This window comes from Alexandromys fortis, unplaced genomic scaffold (assembly GCF_014885135.2).
Source record: "Alexandromys fortis isolate MF-2015 unplaced genomic scaffold, M_Fortis_MF-2015_v1.1 scaffold_51, whole genome shotgun sequence".
NCBI lineage: Eukaryota > Metazoa > Chordata > Mammalia > Rodentia > Cricetidae > Alexandromys > Alexandromys fortis.
The window spans coordinates 2,879,355-2,900,698 of record NW_026067925.1 but is presented as its reverse complement, the minus strand read 5'-3'; the positions used below and the strand labels follow the sequence as shown (position 1 = coordinate 2,900,698).

The following is a 21,344-nucleotide window of genomic DNA, read 5'->3' as shown; positions in this document are numbered from 1 at the left end:
AACCCCTAATCTATCTCTGACTTGAAACCTGGGTGAATCTTGTAAGACTCACACTGTACTGAATGGGAAAAAAAAAAAAAAAAAAAAGACAATTCTAGAGATTGTCCGGCAACATGAGGATGGGTGCAGATCAGCTGCCGACTTCTTCTTTTACATAGGAGGCACTTCCCAGTGAATATTTCTTACCTCCTTTAGACACAAGCATGAATAGACCCAGGCAAGAATTAGAACACAAGCTTGCTGAAATTCTAGGGAAGACATCAAGTGTTTGCTGTGTATTGTACAGCCCTGTTGCCATGGGTGAAGAGAAGAGAGAGGCAAGGGTATAATAAGGGACATTTTTAAGGATCGAAGAATTGTGTATGTTGATTGTGGCAATAAAGAAATAGACGTAATGAAAAGGATAATAACCTTCTACCCAAACAAGTACATATGCCACCTCCTCTACCCCAGAGCAGGGGTGCATGGAAACTGGGCAGAATCCAAATCAGTCCACTGGATGCACCAGTGCAATTTCCATTGCAACTTTACTTTTGTTAAGATACTATCTTGGGGAAACCAGATAAGAGATTAAGATATCGGTGTACTATTTTGTAATTTACTATGCATCTATAATGATTAAAAAATTAAGCAAAACTGAAAGATCAAAAAGGCCAGAGTGTTCATTTTATCTGGTTTCCAAAGTCTGTTCTGTTTGGAAAGCTCAATACTGTTGTGATGGATGAGCTTTGTTGCCGGTTTGACTGGATAGTGAATCGACTGAATATTACCAGACATTACTGTGAAACTTTTCTTGATCAGATTATCTGAAGTGAGCAGACCCACCCTAAGTGTGGATGACCTTTCTAGTGGGATCCCAAAGAAGAAGGAGATGGGAAAGAGAACTTTGCTCTTCGCCTGACTGTCTACACTCTTGCTGCAAGTGCATCTTTCCTATTGCTGCCTCTGCCGCTTCCTCCACTGGTATCAAAACCAGCTCATTTCGGCTTCTGATGTAGACTGAAGACCAGCAGCTCTCCTGGAAGTTTCCAATGCTTCAGTACCTGAGTTGGACTGCTTAGGAAAAATCCGTCCTAAGTCTTATGATTACGCAACTGTCTGATTCTCAGCCTCTCAGTGTCAGCAGCCATCGTTGGGCCACCCACACCATAGAGTATATCAATTAAATGAACCTTCCTTCAATATACATTCATTATATTGGTTTTATTGCCCTAGAGAACTATGAAACACAGAAGTGTATTTTTATTCACCCAGGTCTTTTTCATCCCACATCACTGTGGCAACTTTTCTGGTTAAGTCCAGTTCCACTGATAACTCAGAAATGGTTTTGTCTTTTCCATGTGGGACGCTCTGCTACCCCAGAGCAGCCTGACCATATCTATCCTTACTCATCCTCAAACCAGTTTCTTTATACACCTCTACCCAGTTAAATCTAGGAACTCCCATAGTTCTTCTCTCCAGCACAATACTTTCCAATATCTAAACGTCACCCCACTCGCCAGCTCACCACGAGCACCTCCACAGCTCCAATACGCTTTAGAACTTGATGCTGCTTCACTGACTCCCTCCCTTCCTCGATGGAACTCTCTTACACTGACCACAGTAGGCCAGGATCATTCGGTTTCAGTCACCATTCACAAAAAAAAAGCAAATACAACCTGGTACAGAGCCATGTAGGTCCTGTGAAATACATGAGATTTGATGGCATCTCTCATTTTGTGAATAATGAAATATAAATATGTAAATTATGTCACCTTTGCATCTTTAAACAGCTTTTTTGGTCTTGGGACTTTGAAAGGAAAACACATACATTATTAAAGGGCCACTTAAATTATCCTCTTGTACACTGCAAAGTCAAGAGAATGTGGTAAGGATGTTAACGTTTGCTGACTTACACCTTTTTAATTGTCCTTTTCTCCCACTTATTTTGGTGTGGGGTGAGAGGGAGTCAAAGGACAATTAGTAGGAATCAGTTCTCTCCACCACAGGGGTTCCAGAAATAAAACTCAGGTGGTCAGGTCGAAGGTAGCTTTATCTACTGGGTTATTGTGCCAGCTCACACCTCTTCTAATCCTCAAATCTTTCAGGATTGTTTCCTGGTAATAATGATTAATCCTGTCTGTCAGTTTGCCAGGATGTAGAATCACATTAGAGATGAGCCTTAAGGGCTGTCTGTGGGGATGAAGTCTCCGGAGTGTTTAACTGAGAAGGGAGGACTCCTCCTGAATGTAGGTGGAATTCAATGGGCTGTGCTTGGGGATTGAAGAGAAAGGAGACAATGAGTGGAATGCCAACAGCTGGGCTTCCTGACTGTGGAGAGAATGAGACCCGCTGCCTCACAGGCTGGCTACTGTACCTTCCCAAACATGATGGACAGTGCCTTAAACCCAAATAAACTCCATCTCAACTAACTTTTGTCAGGTTTCTTTTCTTTTTCTTTTTTTTTAACTCAAAAAAAAAAACCATTTTTTTTTCTAATTTTACATGCCAAATCCAGTTCCCACTTTCTCCCCTTCTCCTGCTTCCTCCACCTTCCTTCCCCATCCCACCCCCTATACACTCCTCACAGAGGATAAGGCTTCCCATGGGGAGTCAGTAAAGTCTAGCACATTGGTTGCTTTGAGGTAGGACCAAGGCCCTCCCCACTATAACTAGGCTGAACAAGGTATCCCTCCAGAGAGAATAGGATTCAAAAAGTCAGAACAAGCAGTAGAGATAAATCCTGGTGGCCCCAGTTTGCTCCAGTCATACAACTGTCGCCCACATGTATAGGGCCTAGTTTGGTCCTATGCTGGTTCCCTTGCTGTCAGGCCAGAGTCAGTAAGCTTCTTTATCAAAACAATAGAAAAGTAACCAGTATAGCGTCCTACAGATCCTCATACTACTTCCTGCGGATCTTGTTCTTGGAATACACAAAACCACTTAACATCTGAGTGAATTCAAAAATGGCTTTCATGTACTATAAAAACTGAACATTACATATCCAATAGCTAGAATATTTGAGGGGAACCTCCAAATTTTGAACATTTAACTCTATGTGTAAACATGAAAGAACACAAAATAATTCAGAAACAAACATACATGAGATACCATCTGGAACCGCTCAAGTTCCTATGTCAGTCCGGTGACGGAAAACATCCGAGGAGGTCTATATCTGATTAAGAGAGCTAATTATTTACTCCTTTAATAAATTTATTGCCCAATTAAATTTCAGCTGTTGTAATCATGAGCAACAAGCAAGGAAAGTTGATGACCGTATCAGGCATCATACGTCAAAGGCATCCACTCTTTTTTCTCTTCATGCGTAATGTAATTTCAACTCAGGATCTAGCTTCAGTGATAAGCAAGGTTCATAGGAGGTATTTTAAAAAACCATAGGAGCAGAGGTCGTAATTCAGAGAAAGAACGTTTTCCTAGCCTGTGTAGAAACCTGAATTCCATTGACAGCGCTTCCCACACGCTCTGCTACTACTACAAAAATAAAATAAAATAAGGAAAGAAATGAAATTAAAAAAAAATCCTCTTTTTACATAATAATACTCAAGCCAAACCTGGAAGTTTTCTACATAGACCACAATGTTTCTAGACTTAAGTACATTCATTTAACTTCAGCAGAATAAAAGAATGTAAGGGTGGTCTACCAGACATTTATGGCATCAGGCTGAAAAAATTTATTATATCTGCTAGCCAACTGTACCATTTCACTAATGTTTGCCTGCCGTCATGGAAAATTACTGGGGAATGTTTAATGTGTGTGTCAGAGAGTCTGTCCTCTTCAGATTGCTGAACGGTTGAGCGTGTATGTGCAAGAGACACTTTCTGCATCCTCCTGAGCTGAAAGGTTTGTTAATGCTGTCAAAGCGAAAAGCAAGAAGGTGACCACAGAGAAAGAGAACTTATATGAAAATGATGGCTGGTTGATGAGAACATATAAACAATTCACCACCACACACAAAGATGTAAAATTCATGTTCATGGGCAGGAGGGGATGCCATGAAAGGACCAAAGGACTGTGTAATAAAAAGAGACACAAACAAGTATTCCTATTATTGAGCAAGGTTTACATTTAGAACTCAAACATGAGAAGAAATAGAAGCAAGGATCAAAGCTGGGATTAAGGCAGCACTGAAGGGCTGCAGACATATTTACTGAGGACTACATCTCTGTCTACTTCTCTAAGGAATGAAGATGATCACAGTGATGTCTCTTTCTTCTTCCATTTTTTCTCTCTCCTTAAGTAATGGAAACATGAAATATCTCTTGATTTGGTCAGTATGGACCAAAAAAAAAAAAAAAAAGGTCAGTAGCTAAACTAGTGTTTTTCAACAGAATGTGACTTTTGTATAGACAGTCATAGCCCCCCCCCCTCTTTCTAGTCAACTGATGTCTGGGCTCACAGCTGTAACTGGATGTCATGCATCCCCTCCTTAAACCATTAAACCCTCTTTTTTTTTTTTTGGAGAGGGGACATAAAGTCTGGTTCTATCATATCTAAGCATTTACATTATTAAATGAATCACATAACACTAGCAATTACTTAATTTCTAGTTTGTACTACCTGCAGATATCAGAAGATTTCTATTTGTACGTGAATAGAAAGTACTTTTAGTACATTACTTTAAAGATCAGATGAGAGACATTATAAGTATCGCTGCAAGAACAAACTCTGTACTGGATTTGTGGAATTGAAAACTGACACCAGGATATAAAGAGTATGTACCCAGAGTCACTGCACACAGCTCATGTGGTGGTGCATTCATACAAAAAAAAAAAAAAATAACACTTACCTCAAGGGATGCAATGAGGTAACCAACTTTAAGTGATTAATTTCTCTAGGGTCTTCACATTTATGTTTTTCAAGACAATGTTTCTTTGTGTGCAGCCTTTGCTATCCTGGAACTTGCTCTGTAGACACGGCTAGCCTCAAACTTGGAGGCTGAGTGAGTGGATATGGAGGAGAAAAGTGATAGGGGTAACAAGTACTCTTTTAATTGGCTTCCTTGACATGCAAGGAAGATGCTGATCTTCAAATGCAATAAGGTAAGCACTGATTAAAAATATGAGAAGGAAAGTTTGTTGGTATAGGCTTAGGCAGAGGCAGACAGATTTCTGGGAGTTGGAGACCAACTTGGTCTCCATATGTAGCAAGTTCTAGGATAACCAGGGATACAAAAGAATCTCCTGTCTCAGAATACAAAACAAAGAAAAGAAAGAAAACTATGAGGCAAGAATCTAAGGAACGCAAGTGTATCTCCCTTAGGCTAACAGATTTTGCACCATGCTCTTAGATTCTGCTTTCTGGGACACTAACAATGAAGCCATAGACCATTTTCTAAAGTAACAAGCAATGCTCAACTTCTAGTCAAAATGGTGGTTTGGAAATCTTACCCAAATCTCCATAAAAGAAAAGAGAGAAGCCAAGGACAATGGCACTGGGTTTTGATCCTATTGCATATACTGGCTAGGCATGTGGGAGCCTAGCCTGTTTTGGATGCTCACCTTCCTAGACCTGGATGGAGGGGGGAGGACCTTGGACTTCCCACAGGGCAGGGAATCCTGACTGCTCTTTGGACTGGAGAGGGAGGGGGAGAGAAGTTGAGAGAGGGGGAGAAAAATGGGAGGCGGGGAGGAGGCAGAAATTTTTTCAATAAAAAAATATATAAAAAAGAAAAGAGAGATATGCCTGCAATAGACTGACTGAGCCATCTCCTCAGCTCCAAAGCCTGGTATTCAAAAACAAATAACATGCAAAGGAATTCGTTCAGGCTGGTATGTTAAACACATACAATAAATGCTCGTGGATCTCCACTTGGTGAATGGTTTTGTTTCACTCACTGCACGTCAAACACAGATATTACTAAGGGAGGGGGGATTCATGAGCTTGGAGAAGCTGAGGATGAACATGATCAAGAGACTATGAGCACAGTACACAGGCCGGACAAGCGGCTAACAGCGAGCAGTGAATAATGAGGAGGAGCCATGATGTAAGCCCATAAGACATCTGACACAAGGAACAAGTTTGCCAGGAAAACAGGATGGAAAGGAAACAAAAGGTCTGATGGCCTTTCCTCTGGAGAAGGACTTCCAGAAGCGCTCTGCTCACTGCTTCTCTGGTGTGAGCCAAAGCCACCTGGAGGAACTGAGCGCAGTCAGGTGGTTGGAGGACAGAGAGCTGAAAGATGGTGAAGTAGCCAGAACTATATAGAATTAAAAGCAAACATATGAAAACAGCCAAAACTCAAACTACCCAGTTTGTCAGCTACAAACCTTGAAAGAAAACTGCAGGGCATGCCTATCTGCAAATAGCCATTAGCAATGGCCACTCCCAGTGAATAGCAACTGCTCGGGAGACCAGCAAAGAAACCTTTGGGAAACCAGCTATCCAGCTCCAACCTAAGAGTAAGAGAAGGGGGAAAGCGGGTAGAGCAACCAACTGCATTCTCCAGTTACCACTGCAGCAATGCTAATCGGCTTAACTCATTTTCTAGGAACTCATGCAACACAGTTGGGTATTCACAAACAGGCACAGTCATCTTAGGATCTGGAGTTTGGGGTTTTATTCTTTTTTTAAGCCTATGGAACCAATCTGTGGATGACTCAACATCTACATCTTTTTGTTTTTAATTCTGAAATTTACCTTCAACGTATTTGTAGGTAAAAGCGAACATGCTTTACAGGGATTCCACGAACCAGCTCAATGGAACAGCCAAATGCAAGAGGCGAGGAGCTTTAAAACAGCGAGCTTGCTAAGCCAATACATGTCTGTTTGAAGAACCTGATGGCTAAATGTTGCTTACAACAAGAATCAATTCAATTCCTCTCGGACACAAGAGGAACACAGATGGTTAATCCAATTCATTTCCACTAATGCAACACGGTATACGCTTTTCAGGATGCTGTATCATGTGACACGCTGCGGCCTTCTTCCAGATTAGTGTGTGCTGGTATGTCAAGTACCACCCTAAGTGAAGATTACTAAAACTGTAAAGTATGCCTGTGAAATTCAATCCCGAGAAGTGTAAATTTAGACTTCTTATTCTTTCTGCCCTACCTGCCTTCCCCCCTCCTTTAAATTGGATTAGAGCTAGTTAATTACACAGGGGTGTAGGATTCTTCCCCCTTCCTATCTTTACTCACATTTTTCTTCATTTCAACTTCTAATAGGATTGACTTCCAAGGGCTAGCTTCGTTTTAATACTCTTTTTACAAACAACTTGGGATGCTTTTGTTCCTTTTTCTCAATATGAAATAAAACGAAAAGCAAAAAAAAAAAAAAAATCAGCTCACACTTGTCCATGGATATCTCAGATGCATTTAGATGTAATGTCAATCACTCCATACACTAAAGAAAAGAAAGGAAAATGCACCTCAATAACTCACCCTCTTGCTACCCCAGAATCTTTCTCTATTCACTCAATAAACTCACCATGCCATAATATGAGTATATTTTAAGAATCAGAAGCAATATATTTAACTAACTATACACTGCAGAGACTTGGCTCTATGAACTTAATGACAGTCAATAACCCTAAACAAACTATAAAGGTTTTTGTTTTTAAATCCTCATTACAGTGGACTGCATATAGTAACTATGTGGTTTTCACGAAGTCTTAATTCCTTGATAAACAGGAATCGGGCCCTCAGGATTGTGGTTTTTGAAATTAGGGTGTGTTTAGATTTGGAGACTGCCCAAAATTCATTCACATCTAGAAGGGAAAGCTCACTGCCAAACATATGCAATCAGAGAGAGAGAGGGAAAAAAAAGATTACATTCTAAATAAGGTTTGTATAACAAATACTTCCATCTGTTTCAGGGAGATCAAATACAACTACTTTAAAACAGTCCATTGGCATTTAAGCATCTGGCAAAAAGAAAGTGTATTTATGAGAAGGCATTCACATTAGCTGTATCCTTTGTCCCCAAGGGTAAGTAGTGGAATGCCATGAAAGATTACCTCTCGTAAATTTGTAAAAAATGCAATTAAAACATTTTTTTTCTAGATAAAGTTTGCATGCCCCCTCAAATGTCCTTATTTGTAAGGCAAAATGAAGCCTATTCAGAGATCATACACAAAGAAAGACCTATTCAGGTAGCTTTATTTAAATTATTATAAATATGTCAATACAATAAAGTTTTAAAATTTTCCATAGAAAATCTATGCCAAAACTAAGTGTATGCATGCTGAACCCCTCCAGACACTCTTCATAGAAATAATGTCACATGGCGTCACAAACAACATACGACTTACATGCCAGATAAGACTATGTGTCTACAATCCTGGGTCTTTTCTGTTATCATCTATGCCCTTTTACTGCTGCTCATCTCGCAATTTACTTTCTGGAACCTACGCCATTTCCTTCTTTACAGAGCATTAGGTTTAGCCTGTAGGAGGCACTAGAGGAGCTACATCAGAAAAAGGTTTCATCTTCCCACTGAAAAGCAGCCTTTTCTGTCTGCTGTTGCGGTCCTGACCCACAGCAGAGGCATCAGAGGACAGCTGAGGGCACCCTGACACTACCCAAGCAGCTCACATTGTGCAGGGCCTGTTTGGAAGCCGTGCAACCACTGCCTAGGCTCTCTGACCACTACCATGGCCCAGCTGGCCCCTGAGGTTTGTTTCCTGGACTTTGGAAGTCCACCCTATATTCCAAGCATCTTAACAATTACAGCACTGCTGACAGGTGTAAGAACGCCATGAGTCTATCCACCTGCCACATAAAGCTTGTTTTCTGATTGCCTGTTAGTAGTGGTCCAAACGAACTAATGGGCTACAAGCACACATTCCCCAGTGAGATCTGCTCACCAGTCTTGAAGGACCCCCTTCAAATTTGTCCTTCCCTAGATATGCTTGCTTAGCCCCAAGTTATGATGAGAGATGTCACTTTAACTCTGAATTCTCCTATCACATGACAGTTATTCATTATAATAAATTTTTCTGTTTGCAATATTTTCTGGCTTCTGTTTCTTGTTTAAACCTGTACTGGTAGGTTATAAATCAATTGAAGAGGATATTCCAATACTAACCTTTGGCTTTGATACGCGAATGAACACCGGGACACACACACACACACACACACACACACACACACACTGACTATATTATGATCCTAAAACTGCATGATATGCATAGCCATGATGCTTTATAATACATGTTTCTGCAAATCTGGATTTATTGCAATGTCCTATTGTAGCATTATTTAAATGGTATACAAGTGTCTTTACTAGATTAACTAAAGATGTCCTCCAACTGAAGACTATCATTTAATTAGACATATCTAAAGACTGAGTAGTTGCATTTTTTTTAAAAAAAGGAAAAGCCTGTTTAGTGTGTATATATGGCTGTATGTTTGTTCACATGTGTTCATGCAAGTACGTATATGCATGTGTGCATGTAGGTTCATATACAGATGGGTGATGATGCATGAGGAGCCCCAGACTCAACGGCAGGAGTGTTCTTTGATCAGTCTCCACCCTATTCTTTGAGGTCAATTCCATTAACTGAACCCAGAGTTCTCTGATATGACTAATCTAGCTAGTCACCTGGCTCTTTGTTCTGGCAATCTACTTCTCTGCCTTCTGAGCACTGAAATTGCAGGTGGTTGTGATGCCCACCCTGCATTTTCACAGGTTCTGGGGAACTCTGGTCCTCACATTTATTCAGCAAATACATTTATCCACTCAGCTATCTCCTCAACCTTCATATTTTATTTTTACTTTTGTTTCTAAATTGTGCAATGTATTTTCAATATGGGCTACAAAACAAGAGTGTTTCACTGCGGCTGCTGCTGAAAATTAATCCTAGATAATAGGTATTTAAAAACAAATCAGATTACTTTTTTCTGAAAAAAAAAACACACTATATACACCAGAAAGAGTACTGATTTCATTTAATTGTTGTATTTTGTGCAATTAATAATTAAATACATGGATAAGTATTGTCTAAAATATAATTATCAAATAAACCAAAGCACAGAAAAATGAGATATACTCTTAGGGGAAAACACAGCCAGCGGATGCCAACCACAAGATGACATACAGGTGCTCAAATAATATATAAAAAATTTGAGATACTGATTAGAATTATGCTTCATGATGTAAAGGGGAATGTGTTAATAAATATCTGAGTTAAATATTTAAATTTTACTTCTCAACATTTTAAGGGAGGGTCCTGGAAATACAACATAGTATGAATCATAGAAAACAGATTTCTCACTTGACAGAAACTAGTAATAGCAGAATCTTCTTGATGCAATTTCTTAGGGACTCTGGAGTCTGTTTCAAGTTTGCTACTTACAGGAGAGGAATTGGGCTTTAAGTTGGGTGAATCTGAGTCACCCAATTTAGCTCTTATCCTATTAGCAGCTACCCATCTCCCATCCCACCTCTATGGCACCCAGCCACCTACATGTTCCTAGATCAAACTGGCATGGATTATAGGAACTGGTACTTATGACAGACAGACAGACAGGGAAGGAGGGAGGGAGAGAGAGATGGGAGGGAATTTTATACACCTCAAAGAAGAGATGGAAATAGCAAGAAAAACAATGGGCAGCCAAAATTACAGCATCAATAAAAATACAGAAAATCTAAAAATATAAATAAATACATAAATAAGGAATGGAAATGAAAGTCTGGTGCTAAGAGGTATAAAGGTATAGTGACAGAGAGGAGCCTTCCACCTGGGTTGCACAAACGCAGATAGGCTTGAGTAGGCAGAAGAAAGATCCACAAACTTGGGCTTAGGACTAGAGAAGATAACAGGTTTGGGGAACAGAAAAAAGATTGAAGAACATCGTAAGGGCCCTTTGGAAACTGTGGGACACAAGGAACATGAACACTCAACACTGGAACCCAGGAAGAAAGGAACAGAGAACGGAAATGAAAAACTAATGGCTGAAGCTTTGCCAAATTTGATGAATACTTAGAATATAAACATCCAAGAAGTTCAACTCCACGTAAGGTTAGAATAGTAATAGTGACAGTTGCAGAGACAAGAGAGGACATGGCCTCAAAGCTAACTACTTTGAGCTGTCCGCCTACTCTCTCCACCCTATAATCAGTTTATGCCACATGCCTGCCTGACATCCCCTTAGTCTATAACAGGAGAGACAGCCACTGGGGACAGGATGATGCTGGACTGTCTTCAGGGACACTCTGGACATTGATCCACATCTCCAGATCACTTGGAAAAATCACTTGAAGCAATGATGATATTTTTTTCCCTTTATTCTCCCCCTTTTTAAAGTGACATCCTCATGCCTAACAAACTTCTTTAGAAACTCAATCCCATATCTGTTCTTTTCTCGGCCCGTAGGCAGGTTCAGTTTTCTGAAAAATCAATACAGACCTACTTGTCCTCAAATCCATTTCTTTCATATATATTTTTCTAATATGCATACATATATAAAACTTGAGAGTTTGTTCTTTGTCTCAATTCCACATGTATTGGTTATGTGGTTACATTGGATCCACATTGGATCCACAGCCAGGGTTGAATGTTGGTGCTCAGATCATTTCCTCCTTTTTAGGATGGGTCATCTCACCTCGGGCAATCCAAAGAGGAACTCCCCAAAATACACACCCAGAAGTTGTTGCCATGGTGACCCTAAGTCTAAGCAAGTTGATTATCAAGATTCTTTAACCTTTCATGAGACTGGGTATCATGGTAAATTGATACAACAGAGATTTACACCAAGACATATTCTAACCAAGATTTGGCACAGATAATCTCTCCAGTGGGAAAGAGAAGCAACACATAACATACAAAGACCCATATTCATTGGCATATTTCATGCCATATAACTGAGAGGTTAGGGGTCAGTGAGCCAATCCATTTACCATATGGATTACACTTACTAATCAGTCAAGAATTTTATGCACAGCAAGACTGTCCCTCCAAAATGAGAAAGAAGATACTATCAGATAAAAACTATGGGAATTCACTAGTAGGAAACTCCCCTGTAAAACTGTTTAATTCAAAGATAATGAGACAGGAGGAGACAGAGGCATAGCAGACATGAAAACTATGAGAAAAAAAATAAAATAAAAAAGTGACAAACACGAGCACTTCAGCCATATCAACTCCATAACCAGCTTTTCTAGGATGAATACAGCCAAGCAAAGTTTCTTTGTGACCATAAAATATCACGTCCCCAAAGATCACGTGAGGTTGGATAGCACAGCTATAGCACACAAAAGTCTCAGCAACTTTCCAGGAATGGCAAGGAAAATATTTTCCCCCTTTCACTTGTTTTTCTGGTTTTCTCAAGTCATAGAAAAAATAACAAGAGCAAACACATTGCTTCATATGGAAAATATTATTCCACATTAGTTGCACAATGATAATATGATCTTGGTTTTATGTTCACTGTATTTATATTTAGATTCACATACAGCAAAGGGAAGCATGAAGGGGGTAGGCTGTTCTCATGTGAAACAAATTGTTCTAAAGCTTAATAGCTTGAAACTGTATTTTAAAATTCTCTTAATTCTTCTGATCTAGGCCAATTTGTCTTGGAGTTGCATTCAGAGAGTAGACACGTATGAGTGGATCCATGTGCTGAACCTATAAACGTGTTTGGTGGTTGGCAGCCTGCTGAGAATGCAGCATGAAGGGTAGAAGTCCTGGACTGCATGTTCAGTGCATCTTCGTCTAGGAGATTGTGCCAAATTGTTTTCATGGGGATTGTACCATCAGATACATAAAACGGACTTTCTTTTGACTCCACCGTTGTTTTGCTTAGTTTTGAAACGCCATCATACTCTTTGATTGGAGAGTTAAGAAAACGTATCTCATTGATGTCTTATTTTACTATGCCTGTTGACTATTAAGAATACAAACTTTTTCAAATGTTTACTAGACAGACACGTTTATTTCTCTTTGAACTCCCTCTATATTGTCTACCAAATTCCCTGTGGAGATGTTTCAAAAATGTAAACATTTTTATATGTTCCAGCTCCTAACCTTTTTTTCTTTCCCTATTATGAAGACAAGAGTCTCACTATGAAGCATTAGAAATATTTTGATGGGCCATTGTGCTATCTTTTAAAAGTGTCTATGTGCCAATATTTTTGCTTAAAGATAAATTACTAAATTTGAAGAAAAAGTTATTAAACTTGATAAACATTTGATTTTTAAAACTTGAATCCCCCCCCCCATCTGGGGAGGAGCTTGGTCTTACCTCAACTTAATATGCAATGTTTTGTTCAAGCACATGGGAGGCCTGCTCCATTCTGAATGAAAAAGGAGGAGGAGTAGATGGGGATGGGGGTAGATAAGAGTCAGGGGTCAGAAATGGAAGGAGTTGAAGGAGGGGAAACTATGGTCTGTATGCAAAATAAGTGAAAAATGTTGATTAACAAATTTAAAAAAAACATTAATTTTTGAGAAAAATAAAAATGATAAAATGTAAAATGATAAAATAGAAGTTACCCCATTTCATGGATGGTTTGAACAGATAAAGACAAATGAGAAAAGAATCTATGTCTGAAAATGAGGAAATACTTCCTTAGGTGAAGGGTAAAGATGCTGGGGTAATCTCAGAGTGAGGAAAGAGCTTTCAAATGGGGAAACGGTAGTAAATGTATACACCCCTTAGATATGCTTGGGGTATTTAATTGTGACGATATACCGCGAAAGTGATGTGAACTGTTTGTGGACAGAGCTGTCCAAATCTGACAACCAGGACATCACACTGCCATTTAATTACACACACAAATTCCTTTAAACCCAGACCTATTAAGTAATGCTACCAACTGCTACACTAAAACAACGGTACCATCTGGTCAGGGTGTATCCCCTATGTCCTGGCGAAAACACAAGTGACTGCAGTGTTATGGAACTGAGAAGCTGTCTAGCCAGAACTCAGAACAAAAAGATGAGGACCACGGTAATCAGTCGAGCTGAGCCTGCCCAGGGTCATTTCTGAGTAGACTGTCCACAATCATGAGCTAAACACTCAAGCCAGAAAATGTGTAAAAACCAGAACACATGAACACAAAACACCTTTAAAAGCAATTAAAAAAATTTAACAATGGACTCTCAAAGAAAAGCAGATCTATGAAATGACAAAAAAATATTTAGAAAACTTACCGTAAAGTCAAATAAACTACAAAAATATACAAATAAACAACATACAAGCAAAACTAAATTTTAACACAGAACCTAAAATAGTATTCTTGAAGTAAATCTAGGAGAGAAAGACTGCCATAGGCCACTCCAAGATCAAGGTCCATGCTGAAGAATCAGTTGAGAGGCAATGGTTTCAATTAGGAGGAAAAGGGAGAGAGAAAGAATTAAGAAAGCCCACATGAGTTAAAGGATACCATCAACAGTCCTAACCAGTGTAAGGTAAGAATTTAAGGGCAGAAAAACTAAAAAGAAAAATAAAGCATATTTATAATGACTGAAATAATGACTGATCTGGGCAAAGAAATCAATATCCAGGTAGAAGAAGATCAGAGTTCTACAACCAAATCCAAGTCAAAGAGAACACCACTAACTACAAGAAAATCAGACTAAAAGCAAAGTCACGAGGAAAAAAAAATCTTAGACGATTGAAAGATTAGAAAAACACACCAGGATGGTGAGATGTTTCAGCAGGCAAAGGCATCGGCTGCCATGTGTGATGGCCTGAGTTTGACACTCGACACTCAAGACATAGAATTATCCAACAGGTATGTATTCAGCATGGCAAATCATCAGAGAAACATAAACTGACTTTACAGTGGGATGGCACGCCACATCTCCCAGAAGAGCAACATGTAAAAAGAAGAAAGTCTGTGAATACTGAATACTGTGTGAGTGGTGGCAATCTTGCTTCTAGACACTGACTGAAAAGATTTAACACCAATGTGTTTAGGAGGCAGGTATCTGCCCTCCCTTGATCACTGAACCACTGTTCAAAATGCTCCAAATAAAGCTTTATGCTGTGTCTTACAGATGAATGAATAAACTGTAACCCACACTCACACACAAACACACACACACATATAGTCAATATTTTTCAGCCTGAAAAAGAAACAAACATGATGCAATAAAGACGGAGTTTGAAAGCATTTTGCTAAATAAAATAAGCCGTGTGTGTGTGTGTGTACATATAGTGATATATATATATATATATATATATATTTGGTGATATATATATATATATATATAAATAAATTTGTACAGAACATTTAAAAAAAGACACCAGGCCCAAATTTGTCCTGCACCAAATATTATCATATTGTAAAATTAGTTTTCTTTGAAAGAGTGAAAACTGAGAAAAAATTCTAAATCTGTGAAGGGCAGAGAACAATGTTTGGCTGAAGTTAGTGCCCACACCATCATTGCTGTTATTTCAGAAGAGGAAGCATGCATAATGTTAAAAGCAGCAATTTAGAGTCAGCTCTGAAAACCCTGGGACCACACATTTGCTGAATATGTCCCTAGAAAGCATTTTGAACATACAGAACTACATGAAGATTATGTTTCCTCAGAGGACATTAGAACAGCCAGACATGTGAGCACACACATGTACTCAGCAGATCACACAGGAATGACTTCTACTTACATTCTCATAGAGAGCTTGAAGGGTCTCCAGGTCAACCACCGAATTGTCCAAGTTCACAACGGCTGTGGAAAAAAAGGGCACAGAAAAGAATGTAAATTACCATACAGCAGCTGTGAAATGTTTAATTGTGCCAGGCAAAGTGTTCATGACCGCCAGTTATGTACACTTGCCCACTCCAAAGACCAAGGCCTAGGAATTTCAATGGCTCAGGTGCCAAATTTTAAAACATTTCACTTGTTCAATGTGTGGGCAATTTTTTTTGTCAATTTTACATGATCTAGAGTTTTTGGGGTGGAGGGATCCTCAGGTGAGAAAATGCACCCATACGATCAGACAGTAAGGAAGCCTATAGGGCATTTTCTTAGTGATTGATGCTGGAAAGCTCAGTCCATGGTATGGGGTGCCACCCCTGAACTGTAAGAAAGCAGGTTGAGTAAGCAACGGAGAGCACATCGGTAAGCATCATCTCTCCATGGCCTCTGCATCAGTTCCTGCCTCCAGGTTCCAGCCCTGCCTGAGTTCCTGTCCTGACTTCCTTCAGTGCTGAACTATGGTATACAAGCCTAAGTCAAAGAAATCCTTACTTCCTCAACTTACTATTGTTCATGGTGTTTTACCACAGCAATAGTAACCCTCACTAAGTCATTACAGATACTACATCCCATGAGGCTTGCTCAAATGTCAGAGAAAAAGGATAAATGGGTCTTTCACTGTTCAACTAAATAAATTTGATTTTTTCCAGTGTACTGCTAGAAAGGTCAGCAGATGATTCCTTGAATCACTGTGTCCTAGCTTCATGTCAATAACTATTCATGCATGCAAGCTTAACCAAACTATCTGGTGAAGGTTTGGTTAGGTGTTTATAGATACGATCGTAGACAGACTAGGTCATCATTACTCAGGAATGTGTTCCCTGATTAATTTGGTGTGTGGTTAAGGGATGCAGAATGTTGTAGTATAGTTTGAATTGGGTGGATTCATTATAAATTCATTAAATCCACTCTGCTTCCCACGGACTTTTTAGACTGAAACGAGGCAAAATTGACACAGGCATTTGTGCCAAAGAGCCACTGCAGAGGCGCTCATGGGATTAAAGATTTCCAGGAGAAAATCACAGCGTGGATAATCACAATTTTGATATATTTATTTTGATAACTGAGGCAAGTTACTATGTCTCTCCCCCTTAGAGCTTAAAGTACACATCTACTAGTTGATACTGGCAAAAGTCCCAAGAAAGAATTAAGAAAGAAAAGTGGAAATTGAAGCACAGGATGGATGAAAAATCTAACCAAGGTAATATAACAGTTCTGGGAACAGAGCCCAAATTCACCAACAAATGTTGCACCAAGTAGAATATGATATTTAAACTCTAATATTAATCCCCTGTCTCAATTTAAAAATTAGTGTTCCTATATAAAACTGAGAGTAAGATTTTCAGCCAAGTTTCCTTATTATTAAATTACACCAAACAGCACAAATTACTAAAATTAAGAGATTAATTCATACTATTTGTTGAGGTAATATATATAAAAACACATAAAGCAATAAGAATGGCTAATTCATGTATAGAGTTTTATCCTTTATAGTTTAGTCTAAGGATAATCTAAGAGAATCTAACCTCAGTAATTTTGTAATTTATCAGTGAGTAATATGCTAGAAACTTTTATATTTCTTTGGTGACATAGTGAGAGATTTATGGGAAACTACAAAGGAAATATTAATATTAAATTTAGTATAAGATTTCAAGCTGAAAACATAACAAACTCATTCATATTCAAGTACAACGCACAGGACACATTTGTCCTTTTAAAATATCCATCATTTTCTGTAATTATTAATTTTAAAATTATGAAGATTGATAAACGAGCAAGAAGAAGAAGTGATCCAAATTAACAAAATCAGAGATGGAAGAGGAGACAGTACAAAGAGCACAGGAAATACGGAGAAGCAGGTCACATTTTACAATTGTGCATTCCAACAACCTGGAAGTCCTAAAAGAAAGGAATGAATGTCTAAATACGCATGACCCACTGAAGTTAAACCAATGAAGCAAGTAATTTAAATAGACTTATAACATCTAGTGATATATAAGTAGTAATTTTTCAAATTCTTTAAAAAATGGTAATAATACACCAATACCAAAACCACACGAAGACTCCGAGACAGTTACAGGCCAATATCTCTGATGAATACAGACGCAGAACTAGTCAGTGAAATACTTGCAAATGAATTCAGTCATCAAAAGGCTTTCCATCATGATGATTGGTTTTATCCCAGAGATGCAGAAATGGTTTGACATACATAATCCACCACATAAATAGAAGAAAAGTCAGAAACCACATGATCATCTATCTCATGAGATGCAGAGAAAGGCTTTGAAAAAAAATCCAACATTCCTTCATGACAAAAGTCCTGGAGAGACTAGGGACACAGGGATATGTCTCCATGTAATTGTCAATTTAATTAAAAAAATTTCATCTCGGTGTATATTGTATGTTGAACATATTTTTCCCTCTTCTCCTCCTTTGTGCCCTTTCTTGTCCCTCCTATCTTCGTTCTACTTTTGTTTCTCTAGAGTTTCCTTATATAAACATCCATGGTTTTATATAGCTATTTGCAGTTGAATATCAACAAATGAGGGAAAAACATGTTTGTCACATAATCACTCAAGAGGATTGCTTCCAGTTATACCCATTTTCCTGAAATTACACATAATTGGCTATAGACTTACTTTTTATCTATTCCTTGGTTTCAGAGACCTATATGAGTTCTATTACTTGGCTACTGTGGAGAATGCTGTAATAGACATTGACATACAGGTTATCTCTGACACATGGTAGCTGGGTCACACAATAGAACCACTTTTAGGTTTTTGAAAAGTCTCGAGATTTACATAGTGGTTAGCCTAGTTTTCATGCCCAACAGGAGCATATGAAGGTACCCTCACTAGCATTTGTTCTTTGGTGGTTTGTTTTGTTTTGTTTTTCTCTTGCTGTTGTTTTTCTTTCTAATGATTACCATTATAGTTGAATGGAAGATGAATCTCAGGATAGGTTTACTGGGAAGGAAGGCACATACGGGTATGGGGACAGGAGCGTGTGCATGAAGAGGCAGCCACCTGGGAAGGTAAGGGATCCTTTTAGGTGTTGTTTCTCAGGAACCATCGATCTTAGTTTTCTAGAGTACATCTCACAATACTACGGCGTGAAACTCATCAAGTAGGCTGAGCTGATGGCCAGCAAGCCCCCAGAGACACCGATCTTCTCCCCATTGCTGGGGTTATAAGCAGGCCACGGATTTTTTTTTTTTCCTGATATGGGTTCTGGGCAGTGAACTCAGGTCTTTATGTAAGCAAGGCAAGGAGGCTCCTCTCTGGGCTGCTTTCTCAGCCCTCAGTGGAGCTTCTATTAACTTTTAAATTCTTTTTTATTATTTTTTGAGATTAATATATAAGTAAAACTTGTTCACAATGTATATTGTTCATTGTATGCGTGTTTTCAGGACTGACCATTTAGTATTGAAAGTCTCAATAGTCGCCGGGAAAGATAATTTTTCCTGCTCTCAGTATTATTCAAATACCCACTGAGATTATGATTAAGCTTTTTAAGGATAAGCCTAGCAAATCTAAAACTAAGGGTATTGAAGAGGAAAAAATTATGATTAGGTCGCAAAAAACAGAGAGAGTAGTAGTATGTTGTCTTTTCTGAATTGGATCTAATTTTTTTCTTTCTTTTTCTTTTTTTTTGGGGGGGGGGTGTTCAAGACATGCAGCTGCAACATCAACATGGGAAACTGGAGGCAGGAGGATTCCTAGGACTCACTAGACAGCCAGTCAGGCTAAAACAGTGAGCTCCAGCTGCAGTGTTAGAATCTGTTTCCAGAAACAAGGTAGAGAAGTAATTGAGGAAGATTGCCGATGTTGACCTGACTTCCACACACACACATCGACACACGTGAATGTTCAATTGCATGTGTGCACACTCACACACACAGTCACATACACACACGAGTGTGCAGAGAAAAATAATTGCTGAAGCAAACTAAAGAAATATGCACATGCAGATTTAACTTTGAGGTAAATTCTCCATCTACCCCTGGGAAACATTATTCCTCAGCCACCCTACTGGCATCTTACCAGACATTTGGCTTGGCATTCCTTACATACTCACATATACACGCTCTTGAATGGTTCACGTCATTTTGAAATGAGTAAAGCCTATCTCTGGGAAATGGAGGATCAACCAACGCCCTTGATTTTGGATTCCGCATAAAAGCACTCTGTCCCTTATATCTGTAAGGTCCTATCTCTTAATAGTGTTCTTCTCATTGAAGTCTACAATTATGCTCAATACAATGTTTCAATATGCTAAAATCAATCAAATGTTACCGTTTCCTCCAAATTATCTGAGACTTATATCTATGCTCTGAAACCCACACAGACCTGGATGGAAAACACGAGTCTGCAATTAACCAGCTCTGTGTTCCCTGCAGGGATTTGTGGGCTCTTTGGGCCTCAGCTGTTTCATAAGGGAAATGGGTTTATAGATGGCCATGTTGTTATTAAGGGTAGAGATAACAGCTCTATTGTGAGGAGCAGTTTCCCATAATCAGTCCTCAAACATCAAAAGTTTGATATGAAAGTAGAAGTGGACTACTGGAGGGAAGACTGGGCCAGAAAGAGTGGGAAGGTGACAAAGCAGAGGATTGACAAAAAGACTTCATAAAAATGTCAGTATGAGACTCATTACTTCCTATGGTCAGTTTAAAAACTCCTTAAAAGCTGATGAGAGAGGGGGAGTTGATTGGGGAAGGAGGAGGGAAATGGGAGGCGGTGACAGGGAGGAGACAGAAATCTTTAATAAATAAATAAATAAAACTCCTTAAAATATGAATGTATCACCTAGGCGGTGGTAGAGCTGGGTGGTGGTGATGCATGCCTTTAGTCCCAGCACTCTGGAGGCAGAGGCAGGCAGACCTCAGTGAGTTAGAGGCCAGTTTCATCTACAGAGAGAGTTCTAGGACAGCCACGACTATTTCACAGAGAAATCCTGTCTCAAAAAAACAAAACCAAAAATATACTTGTTCCTGTGAAACAAAATATATGTTAAAAAAAATAGGAGTGTGTATTTCACATTTCCATTTAGAATGACAGCATGCTAGAATCAAGGACACACATCCAGCCAAGCTAATCAACTGTTTTACACATGGAGAACAATGGGGAAATGGACCGATTTGAAGTTAGCCGGAAGTATACAAAAATATCCATGGTCAGAAATCCATCATCACTGGTAACACCTGAAAAGCTCCTCCACACAATGATGATGCTGCAATGCCCCGTGTCCTTGCGTCACTATGAAAACAGAACTGTAGCTGCAATCGTAGGATGTGAAAAGGATCATTTCCCTAAAGAATGATGGTCATTCCAGAAGCATCCTTTCCAGATCAGCAAAGGATGCAATTATTACAAAGCAGCTGCATTCGCCCACAAAGATGGTATAGCTTTCTGAAAACACCAACCATTCATATATGCTACAAATGTTCAGAGTCCAAAATCTGAGCTGGAGAGTCTTCCTAACCCTGAAGATAGAGTGGTGAAGGTGGCAGGCACAGCCCCACCCCTTGCAGACTTCATGTAGTCCCTCTCTTCGTAGAATTCATGTAGTCTTACCCCTTGCAGACTTCAGAACTTCTTAACAATTAAAATGGCATGCTCCTTAAAAGGAAGTACATTTTTGTGAGTTTAAAAATTTTGAAATTCACCTTCATTTAACCTATCTTCTCTTCCCAGG

General features: G+C 39.1%; 1 protein-coding gene across 2 annotated transcripts in view; it reads right to left on the bottom strand.

The window, feature by feature from the left end:
• Fmn2 (formin 2) overlaps window positions 1–21,344 on the bottom strand; it is a 265,685-nt gene that overhangs the window by 123,008 nt on the left and 121,333 nt on the right. For both annotated transcript variants that reach the window (XM_050142986.1, XM_050142987.1), the window contains one exon: window positions 15,556–15,617. In XM_050142986.1, coding sequence (XP_049998943.1) covers window positions 15,556–15,617 — 62 coding nt within the window. The remainder of the gene's footprint in view (window positions 1–15,555; window positions 15,618–21,344) is intronic.